This window comes from Sturnus vulgaris, chromosome 30 (genome assembly GCF_052056855.1).
Source record: "Sturnus vulgaris isolate bStuVul1 chromosome 30, bStuVul1.hap1, whole genome shotgun sequence".
Lineage (NCBI taxonomy): Eukaryota > Metazoa > Chordata > Aves > Passeriformes > Sturnidae > Sturnus > Sturnus vulgaris.
In genome coordinates, this window is record NC_142272.1 from 1,913,239 (window position 1) to 1,934,268 (window position 21,030).

The 21,030-nt window shown below is 69.3% G+C and overlaps 3 protein-coding genes across 4 annotated transcripts; 1 reads left to right on the forward strand and 2 right to left on the reverse strand.

The window, feature by feature from the left end:
• Positions 1–1,466: 1,466 nt before the first annotated feature.
• LOC106862643 (glycoprotein-N-acetylgalactosamine 3-beta-galactosyltransferase 1-B-like) lies at positions 1,467–4,619 on the reverse strand. The gene is given in 8 exon segments (XM_088180631.1): positions 1,467–1,715; positions 2,484–2,701; positions 2,704–2,874; positions 2,877–2,962; positions 2,964–3,089; positions 3,334–3,415; positions 3,942–4,316; positions 4,595–4,619. Coding segments are annotated over 8 exon segments (1,332 nt in total).
• On the reverse strand, positions 4,432–10,322 carry OS9 (OS9 endoplasmic reticulum lectin). The gene is made up of 14 exons (XM_088180683.1): positions 10,140–10,322; positions 8,512–8,688; positions 8,361–8,424; positions 8,198–8,274; positions 7,994–8,092; positions 7,685–7,886; positions 7,096–7,212; positions 6,875–6,960; positions 6,741–6,777; positions 6,540–6,628; positions 6,194–6,466; positions 5,502–5,946; positions 5,303–5,418; positions 4,432–4,991 (listed from the first exon to the last, which is right to left on the reverse strand). Exons 1-14 carry the CDS (start codon positions 10,302–10,304, stop codon positions 4,863–4,865), a joined length of 2,076 nt encoding a protein of 691 aa, XP_088036809.1. The 5' UTR covers positions 10,305–10,322; the 3' UTR covers positions 4,432–4,862.
• Positions 9,534–20,438, forward strand: B4GALNT1 (beta-1,4-N-acetyl-galactosaminyltransferase 1). 2 transcript variants are annotated; one of them, XM_088180684.1, is made up of 12 exons: positions 9,534–9,659; positions 11,905–11,976; positions 12,614–12,821; positions 13,785–13,967; positions 14,119–14,225; positions 14,536–14,573; positions 14,839–15,019; positions 15,354–15,488; positions 16,092–16,279; positions 16,724–16,864; positions 17,715–17,952; positions 19,153–20,438. In XM_088180684.1, exons 3-12 carry the CDS (start codon positions 12,619–12,621, stop codon positions 19,365–19,367), a joined length of 1,629 nt encoding a protein of 542 aa, XP_088036810.1. In that variant the 5' UTR covers positions 9,534–9,659; positions 11,905–11,976; positions 12,614–12,618; the 3' UTR covers positions 19,368–20,438. The 2 variants fall into 2 exon arrangements, with proteins under 2 accessions (XP_088036810.1, XP_088036811.1); XM_088180685.1 differs by lacking the exon at positions 9,534–9,659 and adding an exon at positions 11,344–11,386.
• Positions 20,439–21,030: the final 592 nt, after the last annotated feature.

Sequence of the window (21,030 nt, forward strand, 5' to 3'; positions counted from 1 at the left end):
GTGATAGGGCAATGGGGTGTGCCCGCGGTGTGGGCGGGGCTTAGCTGGGTGTGGCGCTAGGTGGGCGTGGCCTCAGGAACTGGGTGGAGCCAACAGCGCTGGACAGCGATGTCCGATGTCCGGAGACGTGGAGGGATCCCCGGGAGGGGCTGGGGAGGGGACAAGGCACGGGTCAGGGACACGGGGACACCAAACCCGCCCTGTCCTGCGTGTCCCCAGCCTTGAGCAACCCCCGCCCTCATTGTCCCCTCCTCGTCCCCAGCCCCGTGCTCCCGTCACCACCCGCACGGTCCCAGAGGTGTCCCCAGCCACCCCCCCCTTCCCCCCGCTGTCCCTCCATTGCCACCAGCTCAGAGGTCCCCACAGTTGCAGGATCCGTCCTTGTCCCCAGCTCAGACACTGTCCCCTTGTCCCCTTGTCCCCCTGGCCCTCCCCCCACCGTGGGGTCCCCCCCCTCAGGGTGACAGTGGGACCCACCCCCCCAGCTCTGTGTCTTGCTGAGACCCCCGGGCCCCCCCAGCCCCCCCCAAGCCCTCAGACCCGCTTTGCCCCCCAGATCAAGGCCACCATATCCTCGCAAAGCTCATTAACAGACACTAATTAGGGCCACGAGGGTCAGCCCGGGGGGCGTGGAAGATGGAGGGGGGGTCTCAGGGCATTTGTGATCCCTTGGGCAGGAATGAGGGGCGGCTGCCCTGCCGCCAGCCCCGCCTCCTCCCGTGCGCACCCCTGCAGGGACCCCCAAATTTGGAGCCTCCTTCACCCCCCAGCTCGGAAGGCACCGTCCCCATTCCTCTGTTCCCGACCCCCAGAATTCCCCCTCTGTGGCCACTGATCGCCCCCAGGCATTGGGGCAATCACTTGGGGGGGGTTCCAGGGGACATGACTCGGGGGGGGGGGGGGGCAGAGCTCGTGGAGGGGGCGGTGCCACAGGGTCACGCGGGGAGGATCATGGGGACAACACGGACATAGGGGGAGCCACTGTCACCATGGGGGGACATTCTGAGGGGGGCCATGGACACAAATGGGGGGGGCCAGCACGGCCACACGGGTCACGGCCAGCTCAGACACAGAGGTGGGGACAAGGGACAGGAGGGGACAGGAGGGGACAGGAGGGGACGGTCCCCACAGAGAGACCTGGCACTGTCCCCACCTTGGGGTCCTGTCTGGGTCCCATCACCCACAGCCCCCCTCGAGCGCTGCCTCCATGGGACCCTCCCCATCCTCCCCCAGCTCCGTGTCCTCCCTGAACCCCTCCGATCCCTGCCCGGTCCCCCAAATCCCTGATCCCCCGTCCCGCGATGCCCCGCCCCCCGGCACCCCCGGATCACGGCCATCCATTCCCTTCAAAGCTCATTAACAGACACTAATTAGGGTCACGCGGGTCCGCCGGGGAAGGGGGGTTGGGGTGGGCGCAGGACACGGGGAGGGCTCAGGGCATTTGGGGTCCCAGGACAGGAATGGGGCTATGGGGGCCTCCCCTCTCCACTGTAGGAAACCCCCAAATTAGGGGCCATCCTCATCGCAGGGGGGCAGGGCTTGGGGACCCGGGTGGCTCCGGGTGGCGTTGGGGGGCGCGGGGGGGCTCGGGGGGGCCCGTAGCGGGGTCTGTAGCCGTAGGGGCGCAGGCGCTGGCTCAGGTACTCCAGCGTGTACATCTCCTTCCCTGACACGTAGTGGAAGGACACGGCCAGGTCTGAGCAGCGCTGGGGACCCTGGGGGGACAGAGGGGGAGGCACTGGGCACCCCCAGTGCCCCCCACCCCATTGGTGCCACAGGGCAGGGTGGGGAAGGGGAGCTGGGGGCTGTCCCTGATCACCGGGGCAGGGGAAGGCACAGAGACCACGGGCACAAGGAGGGGACTCTGGTGACAGGGGGGGCCACCATGGATGGATTTTGGGCAAGGGGATCATAGTCATATGTTGGGGGCCATGGCCATAGGAGGGGGATCACGGGTGTGTGGGGAACACAGAGGCCACTATGGTCACACGTGGGGGATCTGTGGCCACGGTGGTCACATGTGGGGGACACGCTGGCCACACAGAGGGTGTGTAGCTGCACGGTGTAGAAACATCCTGGCCATGCCTGGGACCTCACGGGGATTTGGGGGGTGATGCCATGGCCATGTTGGCAAGACATGACAGCCAGGCATGGGGGTGACACGTGGCTGCACCTTGAGGGTGTCATGGCCGTGGGAGGTGGCCAGGGACCTGTGAGGGGAGTCATGGCCATGCACGGTGGGGACACCACTCTGCCTGTGTGTTACAGGCACAGATGGTGGGGGAAGGTGACACCCAAGGAGAGCTGTGGCCACTCACACAGGGAGATGGTGGCCACATATGGGGCTACTGAGGATACACATGTGGAGGTTGTGGCCATGCACAGGGGGGTCAGAGCCACTTGTGGGGGGACCACAACCACCCCAGCAGCTTCCCCCACCCCAGGCTGCAGTGACAGGGTGGTGGCCCCGGGCTGTGACCCACCTCCACGACAGGGTACCAGCAGTAACGCTGGTACCAGAAGTCCCGGGCGAAGCGTTGGGTGAGGTGAATCTCGGGCGGGAAGCGGTGGAAGGTCTCCCGGCCCCACATGTCCCGTGAATCCCCCACGAGCACCCCCAGCCGCTCCAGGCTCTGCCCCAGCGCCGCGTCCTCCTCGGGGCCGGTGTGGCCGCGGGCCGGGGCTCCCCGGCCGAGCGCTCGCCAGCCCCGCCGCTCGTGTAGCCCTGGCGAGTGAAGGGTCGGAAGCGCTTCCCGAGGGGCCGCTGGGGCGAGTGTGGGGCCAGCAGCCAGCGCAGGGTGTCCAGCACCACGAAGGTGTCGTCGTCGGCCTTGAGGGACCAGTCGGCGCGGGCGCGGTGGTGCCGAACTGCAGAGCCCGGATGGTTTTGCTGTGGAGCTGCCCCCGGCCCTCGGGCACCCCCAGCCCCACGGGCGGGAAGTGGGGGGCGGGCTCGGAGGACGTTGCAGTGCCCTGCCCGAGTACCCCGCACGTGCCGGGCCTTGGTCTCCGGGTTTTGGGGCGCTGTCATCACCCAGCACAGCACCCGGACCCGCTGGAACAACCCCAGCGCCACCCCCGGTTCTCGCCTGGGGGAGAAGGGACCGCGCTGAGCACGGAGCAGAGACCCCGATGTCCCCACAGTCAGGGTGTGGTCACTGTCCCAAATAAATGAGCAGAGACCCCGATGTCCCCACGATCAGGGTGTGGTCACTGTCCCCCAATAAACGGAGCAGACACAGGGAGTGAGGCCACCCCATTCTCCTGCCAGCGCCATCCCCCCGCAGGCCCCCATGTCCCCCCCGGTGCCACCGCCATGGCAGCAGTGCCCACCTGCCGTGTCCGACGGGGCCACGCCGTAGAGCGCGGGGGATGAGGAGGTCCCGGGGGGGCTTTGCCCACATGGGGGTCCCGGCTGGGGACAGGCACAGGCTGGGGCAGCAGGAGGACGCGGAGGAGGAGGAAGGAGGTGATGAAGCGCACCAAGACGCCCCCGTGGAAAGGCAGCCAGGAGCTCTGCAGGCCCAGGAGCAACATGGGGACACCTGGCTTGTGTACGTGGGGGTCAGTGGGGACATCCCCCTGTCACTCAGCCCCTGCAGCTTGATCTGTCACTGCCACCAGCTGGGGTAAAGCCCATGGAAGGTGGGGAAAGGACTGGCGGAAAGGGGAGTGACACACACAGAGGGTGACACCCACGGGACACTAATGGCATCCCAGGCTGTCACCCCGAGGAGTGTCTGGGGGCTCATGGAGTCCTCTGCTTTTAGTTAAGGGGAGACAGGGGTAACTTCTTCCCCCCCTTGAGACCTCGGATTATCCTCAGCCCCTTGTGGCGGGTGGGGACAGTGGGGGTGAGGGGGTGAAGGACGGGGGGCACAACGGTGGGGAGGGGGCAGGTGGAGGAGTTGTGGCACGGGGGGTGCCGGCTGCGGCCTCACGAGGGTCGGGGATCCCGGTTCGGTCCGGGGGTCCCACGGTCTCTGTCGGTCCCCGGTTGGTTTGGGGGTCCTGGTGGCTCTGTTCGCCCTGGGGGTTCTGTGGGTACCAGCAGACCTGGGGGTCCCGGTGGCTCCATGGGTTCCTGCGAGTCCCGTCGGTGCCCGAGGCACCGCTGTCCCCGAAGGCTGTGGTGGTCCCGGTCCGCTCGGGGGTCCCGGTGTCACCGCTGTCCCCGAGGGTCGTGGCGGTCCCGGTGGTCCCGGTCCGCTCGGGGGTCCCCGCGTGCCCCGCCCCCACGTTCCCATTGGCCGAGGGCGGGCGAGCCCCGGGCCCCGCCCTGACTCTGATTGGCTGCCGGGCCCCTGACCCCGCCCCTCCCCACAATTTGGGGGGGGGGGGGGGGCGATCCCCAGGACCCCGCGAGCGGTACCGGGGGGGGGGAGGGAGCGGTGTGTGAAGACCCCGGGACAGGGGGGACACAGACACAGCCCGGGGTGACCTCGGTTTATTGATTAAAAGGGGAGGGGGCAACGAGGCCGAACGACTTCGTTACATCTCATTATGAGAGAGTGAACCCCCCGGCACGGGGGGAGCACGAATGGCTCCAGCGGCAACAGGACCCCCCACCCAATCACACCCCCCCTCCCCAAACCTCCCACCCCATAAATCACGGCCATTCCTCCCCTCCCCCCACCCCCCCCAGTTCATCCATGTCACAAATGTGCCCAAATGCCAGGGCAGGGTCCCCCCGGGGGGGTCACAACGACCACCCCCAGCAGGGCAGGGGGGACACAGTGACCTCCCCCTCCCGGGTGGGGGACACCAGGGTCCTCGGTGTGTCCTGGACCCAGCCCCACAGCAGGGACAGAGCCACAATTCTGGAGGGACATTCAGCATTTGAGGGATGAGAATTTGAGGGATCAGAAGTCTTGGTCCTCAGAGTCAGCGGGCGGGGGGGGCTCGTCCCGACCCCCCCACACGAAGCGATAATTGTCCTCCAGTGCCTGCTGCCGCCGCCGCTCCTTCTGCGCCTCCTCCGTGCCCTGCACCTGGGGGGAGCAAAGCCGTGTCCCCTCACCTGTGTCCCCCTCATCTCAGTGTCCCCCTCACACCTCAGTGTCCCCCCTCCTCAGCTCCCCCGTGCCTGTGTCCTGCCCCCAGCCTCTCCCCCTCTGGGTCTCCCCGTGCCTCAGTTTCCCCCACAATCATCAGTGACACCCCCATCCCTCAGCGCCTCCATTCCCCAGCCCTGCCATGCCTCAGCCGCCTCCCTGGTTTTCCCCAAAATCACAAATCCCCCTCCTCCTGGGCCTCAGTCACGCCCCCCATCCCTCGGTGCCCCTCCCCGTGCCCCCCGCACCAGGATGCTGAGGAAAATCTCCTTCAGGCTCCGGGAATCTTCCTCCGACAGCCACTGCGCCGCCTCCTCCTCCTCGCCCCCCGACGACGCCGTCACGATCTTGATCTCGATTTTTCCTGGGGAGGGGGGCCCGGGGGGGGTTGATTTGGGGCAGGGGGGGCTCTCCCCTGCTGCCTCCCCCGGCCGGACCCCTCCCTACCTTCAGCCCGCAGCCCTTCCTTGGCCAGCAATGCCCGCACCTCGTTCTCCACCTGCGGCAGCTGCGGGGGGCTCTGGTTTTCCCGGGGGGGCTCCTGATCCTCCCGGGGGGGCTCCTGATCCTCCCGGGGGGGCTCCTGTTTCCCCTGGGGGGGTTCCCGGTCCTGGGACGTGTCGCGGTTCCCGACCCTGCTCATCCGAACCCGCACCCGCCCCTCGCCGGAGAGCCCGGGGCTGCCCTTCCTCTCGGCTCCTCCCTCCTCCTCCTCCTCTTCCTCCTCCTCCCTGTGCCCCCCGGGACCGGGGCGGGGCTCGGGGGGGTCGTGGCGGGGCTCAGCCCTGTCCAGCCGGTCCATCAGCCGGGTCAGGGTGGACGCGAGGGTCCGGGTTGCACGGGTCCGGTCGAACTCCCCCTTCAGCCCCTCGGTCTCCAACTCATCCTCCACCTGCAGAAGGGTTAAAGGAGGGTTCCCTGGCCTGGCCAGCAGGTACCCAGAGCACCTGGGGACTCCCTGGTACAGAAAGGTGGTCCCCAGCCTGTCCCCACCTCTGCTGGGCAGCCCTGGCCCGGTCACAGAGTCCCCAGCACAGCCAAGGTATCCCAACCCTCCCGGCCCATCCAGGGGGGTCCCGGTGCCACTGTGGGGACCCCAGCCCAGCCAGGGGGACCCCAGCCCAACCAAGGGTCCCCACCTCGCTGATGATGCTGTCAAACTCCTGCTCCATCTGGCTCTTCACCTCCTCCTTCAGCCTCGCCACCTGCTCCCGTGGCAGCAGCTCCAGCCCTGCCAGCAGCGGCCCTGCCTCCTCCTCTTCCTCCTCATCCTCATCCTCCTCCTCCTCCTCCCCCGCAGGGGGGGCCTCAGGGCCAGGCAGGGCCTCGGGGCTGGGGGGCTCCGTGGGTCCAGGGGGGACTGGGGGAGCTTTTGCTGCTGCCTCCTCCTCCTCGCTCACCTTCTCCTTGGCCTGAGGCAGTGGGAAGGGGCTCAGGGGGAAACTGAGGCACGGAGAAGCCCGAGGGGCACGGGGGGGTCCCCACCTTCCTGGTGGTCTCCTTCAGCTCCTCGATGAATTGCAGCAGGTCCCCGGGGCTCCGGATCACCTTGAAGTGGATTTTCTTCCGTGGATCTATGAGGGAACCCAGAACAGGGGGCTGGGAGTGGCAGAGGGGTGCAGGGGGGGCATGGGGGACATGGGGTGGGCATGGAGGTGACACTGGGTGTGTCACCTCAGGACTCACCAGCTGCCCGAGCACCAGCTGCCCTCGGGGACGGCTCCTGCAGGGAGGAGACAGAGCAGGACTCTAAACCCCCACAAAGTGACCCCAACACACCCCAAGACCCCCAGAATGTCCCCAGGGCCACTGGGACTCACCCTGGTGCTGTCCCGCTGGTCATTGGCTGTGACTGTCACCTCCTGGTCCCCAGCTGTCACATCCTTGGCTGGGTCTGGCTGGTTCCCTGGCACAGGAGGGGACACAGCTGCCACAGGGGGACATGCCTGGCACTGGGAGCTTTGAGCCCACAGGCCAGGGGTCCCAGAGGGAGAGGGGACACAGGCTGTGCTGTCACCATGAGGTGGGACAGGGGCCATACCATCCCGGGTGCCCTCAGGGGTCTGTGAGGGGGACTCGCTGTCCCTGTCACTCCACAGCCGCGTGTCCAGAGTCCGGAGCTCCTCCGAGATCTCCTCCACCTTCCTCTTGGTGTCAGCTGGGGACACAGGGGACAGGGACAGTGACAGCACAGCTGTGAGGGGACAAGCACAGCTCCACACTGCAGGGGACCATGGCAGTCCTGTGTTGGAGGGGACAAGGCCAGCCCTGGCACAGAGGGAACAGTGCCAGCCCCTGGACACAGGGGACAGGGCCAGGAAGTGACAGTGCCAGCCCTAGGATGGAGAGGACAGGGGCAGCTGGGGGATGAGGGGACAAGGCCAGGTGGGAGAAAACAGTGCCAGCCTCAAGATAAGAGGTGACAGGGGCAGCCTAAGAAAGAGGGGACAGGGCCAGGAAGGTGACAGGGTCAGCCCTAGGATGGAGAGGACAGGGGCAGGCTGCAGAGAACAGTGCCAGTCCTAGGCTGAAGGGGACGGTGCCAGCCCCAGCCTGAAGGGGACGGTGCCAGCCCCACACCAGGGCTCAGTGCCAGCCCCATGCCCAGCCCAGGGGTCCCCGATACTCACAGACTTGGGCACGCACGTACTGCACGTACTGGGCAGGTGACAGGGCAGGCTGGCAGCGGATGGGCTGCGGTGCCAGCCCCGGGGCCGGCCGCAGGAACGGGTGGTGGCAGATGCGCGTCGTGTGCACCGTCAGCACGTACGAGCACGACTGCGGCTCGTCCACGCGGGCGATGTAATCCCCAGCGCCCTCCTCGCACAGGAACTGTGGGGACAGGCCTGGGGTGACACCCTGCTCTGCCCCACGTGTCCCCTGTGCTGTCCCCATGCCCCGTGCTGTCCTCTGTGCCCTGCAGTGTCCCTGATCCTTACCCGGACCTCGGCCTCGCGGGCACGCCCGGTGAGGTCACAGCGGGACCCGTTCACGTAGCTCTGGCTGTGGTAACGTCTCAGCTGGTGCTGCTTGGAGGCCTGGAGGGACAGGGACGGGCACGGGGTGGGCACGGGGACAGCCCTGTCCCTGCCACCCGCCTGCTGTCCCCAAGCTGGGGGGGGGGGGGGGGACGGGACACGGACCTTGGCTGTCTCATCGTCCCAGTCAAAGGCGGACTGGTAATAGCCCAGGACAAGGATGTCACCCTTGATCTCAGACTCTGTGGGGAGTGGGGACAGAGAGGGCAGATATTGGGGCGAGGGGGCCATCAGGGCCACTCTGTCCCTCCCCTGTCCCCACTGTCACCTTCCAGGTGGTACTGCTGGATGTGCCTCCCGTAGCAGAACTCGTACGTCCACCAGTCCTTGGTCTGGGAAGAGCGAGCAGAGGCCCCGGGTGAGGATGGGGGTGTCCCCTGCCAGCCCCCTGTGCCACCCCTGGCACCCCCCGGTCCCACCTTGAGCAGGCAGGGCGCTGTCCCCATGGGCCGCAGCAGCTCAGCCACACCAGAGCCGTTGTAGAGTCGGGGGTCCCGGGGGGGACCCGGGGGGGGCCCCACGGCCGCGGGGGGCAGGCGGCACTCGTAGCGCTGCTTGAACCTCGAGGCCACGGTCACCACGTCCTCAGCCTGGTGCTGGGGGGGGCACGGGGGTGTCAGTGCCCTGGGCACCCCCATGGGAACCCACAGCCCCGGCAGGACACCCCAGACCCCCTAGGACTGTGAAGTCTGCCCCCATTGGGAAGACCCCCCCCCTCAGTACCCTCCAGTGACCCCACAGCCCCCCTGGTGACGCCACAGCCACCCCAGTGACCCCAAACTCCCCCGGTGACCCCACAGTCCCCCCGGTGACCCCACAACTCCCCCAATGACCCCGCAGCCCACACAGTGACCCCAGACTCCCCCGGTGACCCCACAGCCCCCCTGTAAGGGTCGGTCCGAAGTTTCCCTGGATTTTGGCTCTGTATTAATAGCGGATCGTGACACGCCCCCAGTGACTCCACAGCCCCCCTGGTGACCCCAAACTCCCTCGGTGACCCTGCAGCCCCCCAGTGACCGCACAGCCACCCCAGTGACTCCACAGACTTCCCCAGCCCCGCATGTACCTACAGCCCCCACCCCGTCCCGGTGGGACGGGACAGTCCCACAGCCCATCCCCCCACGAGACAACGCCAAACCGCAACTTCCCCAGCGCAGCCTCTACCCACGCCCCTGTCAGCCCAGGGCACACGGGGCAGGGGGGGGGCAGGCCCCCAGCAGCTGCAGGGGGCTCCGGACCACCCCTCAAACCCTCAGGGCTTGCTCAGCAGCTTCTGCCCTACAGCTCGAGCAGTTCCAGGGGAGTCCCAGGGACAAAAACCCTGCAGCAGCTGCCGGCGGGGTGTCCCCTCCCCTCCCCTCCAAATACGAGAAATCCAAACACGAAACAAGAGGACCGAGAGGACTATCCCCTCTGTCACCGCCACACCCACATCCGGACAGGCCACCCGGGAACATCTGGAGCAGCCGAGACGCGGCCCCCACGAGCTCCAGGGGGTGCGAGGGGTCACTGTCACCCCAGGGACCCCCGGGTCCGGCTGTCCTCGCGGAGCCGCTCAGCGAGGGAGGTATGGACCAGTCCTTCCCCATCCCCGGATCCGCTGACTGCCAGCCAGGGTCCCCTCGGCAGCGCCCTGAGCCCGCGCCCCAACCCCAGCCCGGGCCGGGACCACCCAGGACCCGCCGGTGCCGCTGCCCCCAGCCCCGGGACAGTCCGGGCGGCATCCCTGACCCTGTCTCGGTGCCTCCGGTCCCGTTCCCGCCCCGAACGGGTGTCCCTGGCCCCTGTAGGGACGCCCGGCCGTGTTCCAGTCCCCAGCAGCCCCCAGCCGCTCCACAGTAGGGAGCACAGGCCGGTGCCCCGGGCCCGGTACAGCCCCTGGCCGGTGCTCCCGGGCCCCGTAGGAGCCCCCGCACGGCATTCTTGACCCGCAGCCGGTGCCCCTCTCCTCGGCAGCCCCATAGTGGGTGCGCCGGTCCCGGTAGGACCCGCAGGACGCTGCCCGCCTCCCCCCCACCCAGCCGTTGTCCCCGGTGTCGCGGCGCACCTGCCCGGCCAGCACGGGCTCGGCCAGGATCTCGAGGCCGTACTTGAGCTCGCTGAGCTCCTGCAGGTTGAGCGCGGCCCGGGCCCCGCGGAGGGGCCACCCTGGGCCAAGCAGCGCCAGCAGTGCCAGCACCGCCACCGGCCCCGGGCCCCGCCGCGCCGCCATCTTCCCCCCGCCGCCGCTTCCGCTTCCGCCCGCACCTCCCCGTGCCCGCCCCGGCCCCTCTGCTTCGGGCTGCGATTGGTCTGAATGCCTGCTTGTCAACTACGAGCGCGGCTCTGATTGGTCAGCGGGAGGCGATGACGCCTACCGTTGTGAGGCCGCGGGGGCGAGGCGGTTGCGAGGCAGGGGCCGCGGTGATTGGCTGGAGCCCGCGCCGGCGGCAGCCAATGGCGAAGCGGGGCGCGGCCGACCGCGATGACGGAGCGCATGGAGGCTCCCCATTGGCAGAGCGGGATGCAGGCGATCCCCGCGCGCTGATTGGCGGAGGGCACAGAGCATCCCGGGGGGGGTCACGTGATTACCGGAGCCGGGAGGGGGCACCGGGCCCCGCTCCTGGGGGAGGCCCCGGCCCAGGGGGAGGGGCGTGCGTGAGACCGAGCGAGCGAGGCCGCCTCCAGCATCCTGCCTGCCCCTCTGCTCCCCCAATCCCCTCCCGACCCCGCCCAAACCTCCTCCAGCTCCTCCGGGACTCCTCAGTCCCCCACGGACCCCTCAGCACTCCTTCAACCGCCTGGCAACACCACGAACCTCCCCAGCCCCCCCTCCCCGGCTCCGCAGCCTCCCCAGCTCCGAGCCCCCGCCCCCTCCCGGTCCAGGCAGAGCTCAGACCGACCCCCCCCACCCACCGCTCAATGGGGCCGTTGTGCTCCCCACGCGTGGGCACAAAGCGCGGCCTGTGGCAGCCGCGCCGCGGGGGCTGATCCTTGCCCCGAGCCCCGGGGGCTGATCCTTGCCCCCCCGTCCTAGCCCCGAGCCCCGGGGGCTGATCCTTGCCCCCCCTTCCCAGCCGCGAGCCCCGGCAGCCCCGAGGCCGCGGCGGCAGCGGCCGCCCGCCCCTCCCCGCTTTTTGCACCCCCCCCCTCCCCCCCTCCGCCTTTCCCCCCGCAGCCTCGCCCCGCCCCTCCCGGGGCTGCGGCGGTGCCGTTGCACACCGGGGCCGCCGGGGGCGCCCTCGCCGCCCGCTCCGGTGCCGGTGCCGGTGCCGCTTGCGGCCGCGGAGCGCCGGGAGCCGCCAGCGGAGCCAGGTAGGGATGGGGGCCCGCTCTTGTCGCGGCGTGTCGCGATGAGGGATGGCACCTGCCACTGCCCCACGGCTGCGACATCGCCGTCTCTTCCCCCAGACATCCCCAAATCCCCGCATCCCGCGGCTCCCCCCGGGCCGCCGGGCCCCCCTGAAACCCTCCGGCCCCCCCAGCATCCCCCGCATCCTCCATCCACGCTGCCCCCCCCCCCCCCGCCGCCCGGACACTCCCAGCCCCCCTCCCTCCGCATCCCCCGGGCCTCCCGCCCCTGCCAGCCCCCCGAGCCTCCCTCCAACATCTCCCAGGCCCTTCCCTGCCCCCTCCGTGCCCCCAAACACCCCCAGTCCCTCCCGACGTCTCCCCCGAACCCTGCCTTTGCCTGAGCCCCTCATCCTCGGGGAGAGCCCCCGGGGAGGTCTGGGGCGTCCCCCGGCTGCAGCCACATCCCTGGGGGCTGGGAGGGCCCAGGATACCGGGGCTGTGGGTCCCTCCCGCCCCTGACACTTTCTCCGTGTCCCCAGGCCGCTGCTGTGGGGGGCAGAGCCATGAGTGTGGGCTGAGCCCCCCTCGCTGGGACCTGCGCCCACCCCGAGGTGAGGGCACTGGGAGCACTGGGGAGAACTGGGGGCGGGATGGAGGGGGTGCCACGCGAGCACAGCAGAACTAGGAAACTGTGGGGTGGGAGCACCAGGGCACTGGTTTGAACTGGGAAACTGGGAGTGCTGGAAAACACTGGGAGGCAGCACAGGGATGAAGGGATGGTGCACTGCACTGGCGGCACTGGTTTGCACTGGGTTTCACTGGGAGGTGCTGTGGGCACTGGTTTGCACTGGGTTTCACTGGGAGGTGCTGTGGGCACTGGTTTGCACTGGGTGTCACTGGGAGGTGCTGTGGGCACTGGTTTGCACTGGGTGTCACTGGGAGGTGCCGTGGGCACTGGTTTGCACTGGGTGTCACTGGGAGGTGCCGTGGGCACTGGTTTGCACTGGGTGTCACTGGGAGGTGCCGTGGGCACTGGTTTGCACTGGGATGCTGGGTGGCAGCAGGAGGCGCTGGGGATTCTGGGTTGTACTGGGTTGTATTGGGGGCACTGCTGCCGTTGGCCTCCCTAGGCACTGGGGGCACTGGGAGGTGTTGGGATGGGCCGGGGGGCACTGGGGGGCACTGGGGTGACACTGGGGGGTGTTGGGATGCACCAGGGGGCACCGGGGTGACAGTGTCCCCCTCCAGGCAGGATGCGGGGGGCGCAGCGGGCGCTGTGCCTGCTGCTGGTGGCCTCGGCCTCGCTGGCCGCGCTGTACCTGCACCTGTGGGCACCCAAGGGTCCCCCCAGTGTGGACCTGCGCCGCCCCTCCCCCGAGCGGCTGCCACCCCCTCTGCCCCCCCCCGCCCGCTCCTATCCCCACGTGCCCTTCCGCCTCAAGGAGGAAGTCATGGAGTAAGGACGGGGCATGGGGGTACCCGGGGGGGTGGTGGGGGGAGGTGGGGGGCACCTATGGGGTGGGGGTACCCAAGGGTGGGGGTACCCAAGGGTGGGGGTACTTTCAGGGGGTCACTCGCGGGTTGGGGGCTGGGAATCGCGGCAGGGTTGGGCTACCCAGGAATGGGGGTACTCGGGGCTGAGGGCACCCCAGGATGGGGCTGTGGCTCCTGGGGCAGGGGCACCCATGGGTTGGGGCACCCAGAAGTGGGGGCACTGCAGGGTCGGGTGTTGGGGCACCAGGGGAGGGGCGATGAGGTGGCGGCAGAGGGTGACAAAGATGGTGCCAAAGTGGGGTCAGGGCTGCCGTGGGTGGCGGCAGGTGGTGCCTGGAAGGTGGCAGCAGGTGCCGGAGTGGTGGCACACAGGGACAGGCAGTGACAGGAGTGGCAGGGTGGTGGCACATGGGGACAGGCAGTGACAGGAGGTGTCAGGGCGGTGGCACACGGGGACAGGCAGTGACAGGAGTGGCAGGGTGGTGGCACACGGGGACAGGCAGTGATGGGAGTGGCAGGGCGGTGGCACATGAGGACAGGCAGTGACAGGAGTGGCAGGGTGGTGGCACATGGGGACAGGCAGTGACAGGAGGTGTCAGGGCGGTGGCACACGGGGACAGGCAGTGATGGGAGTGGCAGGGCGGTGGCACACGGGGACAGGCAGTGACGGGAGGTGTCAGGGCGGTGTCAGGGCGGTATCAGGGCGGTGGCACACAGGGACAGGCAGTGACGGGAGTGGCAGGGCGGTGGCAGGGCGGTGGCACACAGGGACAGGCAGTGACGGGAGGTGGCAGGGCGCTGGCACACGGGGACAGGCAGTGACGGGAAGTGTCAGGGCGGTGCCAGGGCTCCGTGTCCGTGCCCAGCTGCGGTGATGCAGGTGATGGTGCCGCTGCTGTCGGTGACAGCGGCCCTGTCGCGACAGGCTGCTGCCCAGGAACGGGTGTTCGTGCGAGGCGGAGGCGGAGGCGGGGCTGGCGCTGCCGCTACGGCGGCGGCTCTTCGGGCCCGGCCCGGGGGGGCTCGACTTCGCCAGCGCCTTCGCCCCCGGGGAGCGGCCGCGGCAGCTGCGGCTGCGGGAGCGCGAGTACCGCAATTACCGGAACCGGTGAGTGGGGGGCGCGGGGGGAGACCCCCAGGGCACCTCGGGGCAGGATGAGACCCCGGGCTCGGCACTGGGGGGGGTTGGGTGCGGGGTTTGTGCCCCGAACTGAGCAATCCCAGGGACCCCCGGCTGACCCCCCGGTGCCCCCCCGCAGGGTGCAGACCCCCGCCGACCGCCTGCTCATCGTCCCGGCCAACTCCCCGCTGGAGTACCCGGCGCAGGGGGTGGAGGTGCGGCCGCTGCAGACGGTGCTGGTGCCTGGTGAGGGGGCGCGGGGGGAGCAGGGGGTCGGGGGCACGGTGGGGGCACGGGTTTGGGGTGGGGGGCACCGGGTCAAGGAGGGGAACACATATCGGGGGCACGGGGGGGCGATGGGGAGGGCACAGAATGGGGGAGACATGGGGGTGTGGGGCACCGGGGGGAGGCACAGGATCAAGGGGGGCACCTGTGGGGGACACGGGGATGGGGGTCCATGGGAGGGGGGTACTCCCGGATGTCTCTGAGAGGGGGATGGGGTGCATGGGGTCCCTCCAGGGGTCTCTGGGCCTCACCCCCATGTCGCGGCCCCCAGGGCTCAGCCTGCAGGCGCCGGCCAGGAACAGGTACCAGGTGAGGGCGAGGGCGGGGCACGGGGGAGGGGGTGGGGAGGGGGTGTGGTCGAGGGGCGTGGTGCGAGTGGTCTGGGCGTGGCGTGCAGGACACGGGCGGGGCCTGTCCGGATTGTGGGCGGGGCTTGTGGAGGTGGGCGGGGCCGGGGCGGACTCGATGCGCTCCCTTCCCCCGCCCCCCCCCCCCCCGTGTGCATCCTCCCCGGTTTGGGGAGGGGTCCCCGCCGTGGCCCCCCGGGCCCCCCCCCGTGACGTGCCGCCCGCAGGTGAACCTGACGGCCTCGCTGGGAACGCTGGCGGTGGCGGCCGAGGTGGAGGGCGTGGTGCTGCGGGGGGAGGGGCAGCCTCACCTGTCCTTGGCCGCCGCACACCTGGATCACCTGAACCGGCAGCTGCAGTTCGTCACCTACACCAACACCCAGTTCCACCCCGACACCGCCGACATCGGTGGGTACGGGGGGAGCTGCACCGGATGGGGGGATGCTGATTCCGAGACCCCCGGGACCCCAGCACCCCCAGCCCCCCGCGCTCCTGGGACCCCAGTACGCCCCGGTTGACCCATGGAAGTTCCAGCCCCCCTGGGACCCCCAAGCTCCCCTGGTTGCCCTGGATCCCCCCAGGAACCCCAGCACCCCCGGATCCCCAATGCCCGCAAGGACACTCGTGGTGTCCCCGTTGTTCCCGTGTCCCCCAGTGACTCCCCGGGAATTCCGGCCTCTCCCCGGCCCCCGTTGTCCCTCTCCGTGTCCCCCCGCGCCCCCAGCCCCTCCTCGCCCTGCAGTGCAGTTCTCCACCGACGGCCACTCCGCCGCCTTCGCCATCCGCATCCGGCACCCGCCCACGCCGCGCCTGTACGGCCCGGGAACCGCCGGCGACAGCGACAGCGACAGCGACAGTGACAGCGGCGGGGACGGGGGTGAGCACGGGGTCCTGCACCCCGAAACCAGCCCTGCCATGCTCCCAGTGCTCCCAGTGCTCCCATCCCTGCTCCTTGGGACAGAGGCTGTGTGGGTGGCCAGTGCTGCTGGTGCTCCCAGTGCTCCCAATGCCAGACTCCCAGTGCCCCCAGTGCTCCCAATGCCAGAATCCCAATGCCCCCAGTGCTTCCAGTGCTTCCAGTGCTCCCAGTGCCAGAATCCCAGTGCTCCCAGTGCAGGTGCCCAATCGTCCCAGAACTGGGGTGACTGATGCACCCAGTGTGGCTTCCCAGTGCTCAGGTGTCCAGCACTCCTAGACTGGGCTCCCAGCATGGGTTCCCAGTACTCCCAGTGCTCCCAATGCAGGTTCCCAGTGCTCCCAGTATGGATGAGTGCCCAGTACTCCCAGTGCTCCCAATGCAGGTTCCCAGTGCTCCCAGTATGGATGAGTGCCCAGCATTCCCAGCATGGCACTCCCAGTGCTCCCAGTAAGGATGGGTGCCCAGCATTCCCAGCATGGCACTCCCAGTGCTCCCAGTAAGGATGGGTGCCCAGCACTCCCAGTGCTCCCAGTGCAGGTTCCCAGCGCCTCCCCCTCTCAGGGTACAACATCTCGGCGCTGGTGACAGTGGCCACCAAGACGTTCCTGCGCTATGACAAACTGCGGGGGCTCATCGCCAGCATCCGCCGCTTCTACCCCTCTGTCACCATCGTGGTGGCCGACGACAGCCAGCGCCCCGAGCCCCTGTCCGGGCCACACCTGGAGCACTACCTCATGCCCTTCGGCAAGGTGAGGCTCCTGAGGGGGGACACGGCGTGGGGACAGGGCTGTGGGACCCCAGACAGGGCACACGGGGGCCATGGGGCCGTGGGACATGCGGGACGGGAGCTGAGGTCCCCAAAAAGGGGGGCCATGGGCGGGGCTGGCAGGGTGGGGGTCCCTGGGGAAGGGGGACATGGGAACTCTGTCAGAGCAGGGGGACCCCCGAGGGAGGGGACACGTGAGAGTGTGACAAAGTGACAGGAACCCAGGGGGCTCGTGGGGGGTTGGCAGGGCTTGAGGTTCCCTGGGGGATGGGGGACACGGGGGGCTCTGTCAGGGCTGTGGGATCCCGGAGGAGGGGGACACGAGGCTTAGAAGAGCTGTTGGTCCCCGGGGATGGGGGGCACGGGGGTCCGCGGGTACGTGCGGGGTGTCGGTGCCGTGTCCGAGGGTCCCACGCCGCCCCCGCAGGGCTGGTTCGCCGGGAGGAACCTGGCGGTGTCGCAGGTGACAACCAAGTACGTGCTGTGGGTGGACGACGATTTCATCTTCACCCCCCGCACGCGGCTGGAGAAGCTGGTGGATGTGCTGGAGAGAACCAGCCTGGACCTGGTGCGGGGCACGGGGGGCGCGGGGGGCGCGGGGGGCACGGGGGTGGGTACGCCCGGCAGGTCTCGGTGGTCCGGGGGTTGGTTCTGGTTCCCATGGTCAGTGCCCAGTGCTGGACCGGGTGTGGGGGACTCGAGGGGGCAGCAGCAGGGCACGTGGGGGGCAGGGGATGGCCAGAGGGTCCCCGTGCTCTGGGAGTGGCGCTCCTGGTGCCCCGTGTCCCAGTGCCCCCGCACCCTCAGTGTCCCCCGGTGGGCGATGCTGGGGGTCTCGGGTGTCCCGGGGGTCGCGAGTGGGTGACACCGGGATTCCCTGGGGACATTCCTGTCTCGGTGCAGCCCCCCCGCGGCAGCTCCGGTGCCCAGGTGGGCGATGTTGGCAGGGAACCGAGGGTCCCGGTACCACAGACCGGCGGTGCGGGGGTTCGGGGGATACCGGTGCCCAGGTGGGGGTCCCGGTGCCCAGATGGGGGTCCAGGGGCTCCCAGTGCCCAGGTAGGGGTCTAGAGGGTCTCAGGTGCTGGCACAGACCCAGAGCAGCGGCCCCGTGCCCCCACTGGTGGGTGATTCCGAGGGGTCCGGGCGTCTCGGTGCCAGGTGGGGATTCAGGGGGTCCCGATGCCCAGGTAGGAGTCCAGAGGGTCCCGGTGCCCAGGTGGGTGATGCTGGCAGGGTCCTGAGGGCCCTGGTGCCACAGACTGGCGATGCGGGGAGTGCAGGGGTTCCGGGGGGTTTGGGGCTTCCAGGGGGTTTCGGTGCCCAGGTTGGGGTTTAGGGGGGCCCCGGTGCCCAGGTGGGTGCTCCGGGGGTCCCGGTGCCCCCCCTCCCCCCCCAGCGCCCCGCTGTGCCCGCAGGTGGGCGGCGCGGTGCGGGAGATCACCGGCTACACCACCACGTACCGGCAGCGGCTGAGCGTGCGGGGGGGCGGCGCGGGGGGCGACTGCCTGCGGACCCGGCCCGGCTTCCACCATCGCCTCGCCGGCTTCCCCGCCTGCGTCGTCACCGATGGCGTCGTCAACTTCTTCCTGGCCCGCACCGACAAGGTGCGGCAGGTGGGCTTCGACCCCCGCCTGCGCCGCGTGGCTCATCTCGGTGAGGGGCTGGGGGCACGGGGAGGGGGCTGCAAGGGGTGGGAGGGTCCTGGGGGTGCCCGCGGTGCTGAGGGGTCTGGGGGATGAGTCTAAGGGGGTCCCAGGGTCCTGGGGGATCTGAGGGGGTCCCGAGGATGAGAGTCCTGGGGGTCCTCGGGTCCCCCTGGGGGTCTTGAGGGGTCTGGGGCTGAATCTAAGGGGGTCTCAGAGGAGGAGGACCCTGAGGGATCCAAGGGCATCCCGGAGGTGAGGGGTGGATGAGGGTCCTGCGGGTCCTCGGGTCCCCCTCGGGGTCTGGAGGGGTCTGGGGTCAGGCCTAGGGGGGTGCCGGGGGGAGGGGAGTGGGATGTGGAGTCCTGGGAATCCCCGGGGGAGGGAAGGAAGGACTGGAAGGGTCTGGGGGATTCCAGGAGAGGGGACGGGAGTCTGGGGGTGTCCTTGGAGGGGTCTGAGGAACCTCAGGAGAGGGGAGGGGAGTCTGGGGGTGTCCTTGGAGGGGTCTGGGGAACCTCACGGGAGGAGAGGGGGTCTGGGGCAACGCTGAGGGTCCCAAGGAGGGGGAGCAGGGAGTGCCTGGGGGTGTCTGGGGTGTTCTGGGGTCTTGGAAAGGGGGCAGGGGGGCCCAAACTGGATTAGTGGGGAGGTGGGAGGAGCTGCAGGGAGAACCAGGAGGACACAGAGGAGGAGTGGGAGCACCCAGGGGTGTCCGGGCATGGGAGGTGGGGGATTCTGAGGGCACAGGGCGGGGTCTGGGCGGCATCGAGGAGTGTCCAGGGGTCTCAAGGGGGAGCAGACGTGGCTAAGGGTGGGGGAGGGGGCGGTTCAGGGGGTCTGGAGGGGTCAAGAGGGGCTGGGAGATTCCTGGAGCATCTTGGGGTCCTGATGGGGGATCTGGGGATCATCGTGGGGGAAATCCTGGGGGGGACTGGAATTTCTCTTAGGGAAACCCCTGGGGCAGCAGCAGGGGTGGAGGAAATGCCAGGGGCCCCCAAAATTCAGGGGGTCAGAGATAACGGGGGATGCTGGGATCCCCCAGAATGGGGTCAGAGATAACGGGGGGATGTTGGGATCCCCCACAATGGGGTCAGAGATAACGGGGGGATGCCGGGTTCCCCCCACTTCAAGCCCAGGGGATCAGAGTCGGGGTGAGCGACCCCAGGGCAGCTCTGAGCCGGTTTTGGGGCGCCCCTCTCCCCCCCAGAGTTCTTCATTGACGGGCTGGGGGTGCTGCACGTGGGCTCGTGCGAGGACGTGGTCGTGGACCACGCGTCCAAGCTGGCGCTGCCGTGGCGGCGCTCGGAGGGGGAGCGTCAATACAACCGGTACCGGTACCCGGCGGCGCGGGACGACAGCCTGCGCCTCAAGCAGCGCCTCTTCTTCTTCAAGAACCGCTTCAAGTGCATGGCTGGCGACTAAGCGTGGCCACCAGCCCCGGGCACCGGCCCCGGGCACCGGCGGGGGCGCCGCAGCGCTGCTGACACTGGGGTGACACAGGGGTGATGTCACCCCCGGGGCACCCCCATGTGCCACCCCCAGGGTGCTCACAGGACCGCTGACACAGAGGTGACACAGGGCCACCACCCGCAGGGTCACTGAGCACGGGACACCCCATGGACATCACTGACAGGAGCCCGGGCCATCAGCACGGGCCACCTCGAGGGTCACTGCTGCCAGCCACCCCTACGGCGTCCCCAGAGCCACCACAGCCATGGGCTACTCCAAGGACCACTGGCCACATCTGGGGCACCCCCAGGACACTCCCAGGGCCACTGACTCTAACGGGCCATCTGTGGGCCACCCACAGGGCCACTGTTGTTGGCCACCTCAAGGCACCACCGGGCTACCAACCCTGGGGCATCCCTAGGGTGGCCACTCCTTGTGGCCACCACCCCCGGCTGTCCCCAGGGTGCCCACAGGGCCACCCCCAAGTGTGGCCAAATCCGGGGCCACTGCCGCTATGGTCCAGCTCCAGGGTCATCACTACCGTGGCCACCCACCCACGGGCCACCCCACGTGCCCCCTGTGGCCACCCCCAGGGCCACCCCATGTGCCACCACCGGCGGCTGCTCCCAGTGGTGCCCCGAGGGCCACCACCCCTGGCCACCTGCGGGACACCCCCAGGACCACCCCCTGTGGCCACCCCCAGGGCCACTCCCAGGGCCACTGCCATGGGCCACCACCCAGTGCCACCACCCAGGGCCACCAGGGGGTCCCCGGAGCCCCCCCGCCCCCCCGCGGTGTTTTTAGCTCTTTTGTACTTTGGGGGTGGGGTGGTGGCGGGGTCTCCCCGGTATCGGCTCCCCCCTTCTGTTGTCCCCAACTCCGTTTTCTATTGTCCAGCCCCTCCCCCGCGCTGCCGCCAGGATTTTTGTGCCAAGTCTCGGCCCCTCCCCCCCCAGGACCCCCGGAGACCCCGGGGTGGGTGGGGGAGGGGCTGGGGGAGGGGCTGCCCCCCCCTTTTCTACCCAATGGATGGCGAGATTTTAACCAGCCCGAAATCGGCCTCTTTCTTCCAAAAATTGGGAGGGAAGAAAGGGGGGGGGGGGGGGGCGGCCCAGGCGCCGTTCTCTGGGGGGGCCATAGGGCGTGGGAGGGGCTTTGAGGATGGGAGGGGCTACAGGGTCTGCAGGGGGGCTGTGGGGTGTGGTCAGTGGGTGTGGTCAGTGGGTGCAGTCAGTGGGGTGTGGTCAGTGGAGTGTGGTCAGTGGGTGAGGTCAGTGGGTGTGGTCAGTGGGGTGCGGTCAGTGGGTGTGGTCAGTGGAGTGTGGTCGGTGGGTGTGGTCAGTGGGGTGCGGTCAGTGGGTGTGGTCAGTGGGGTGTGGTCAGTGGGTGTGGACAGTGGGGTGAGGTCAGTGGGGTGTGGTCAATGGGGTGTGGTCGGTGGGTGTGGTCGGTGGGTGTGGTCAGTGGGGTGAGGTCAGTGGGGTGTGGTCGGTGGGTGTGGACAGTGGGGTGTTATCAGTGGGGTGTGGTCAGTGGGGTGTGGTCGGTGGGGTGTGGTCAGTGGGTGTGGTCGGTGGGGTGTGGTCAGTGGGGTGTGGTCGGTGGGTGTGGTCGGTGGGTGTGGTCAGTGGGTGTG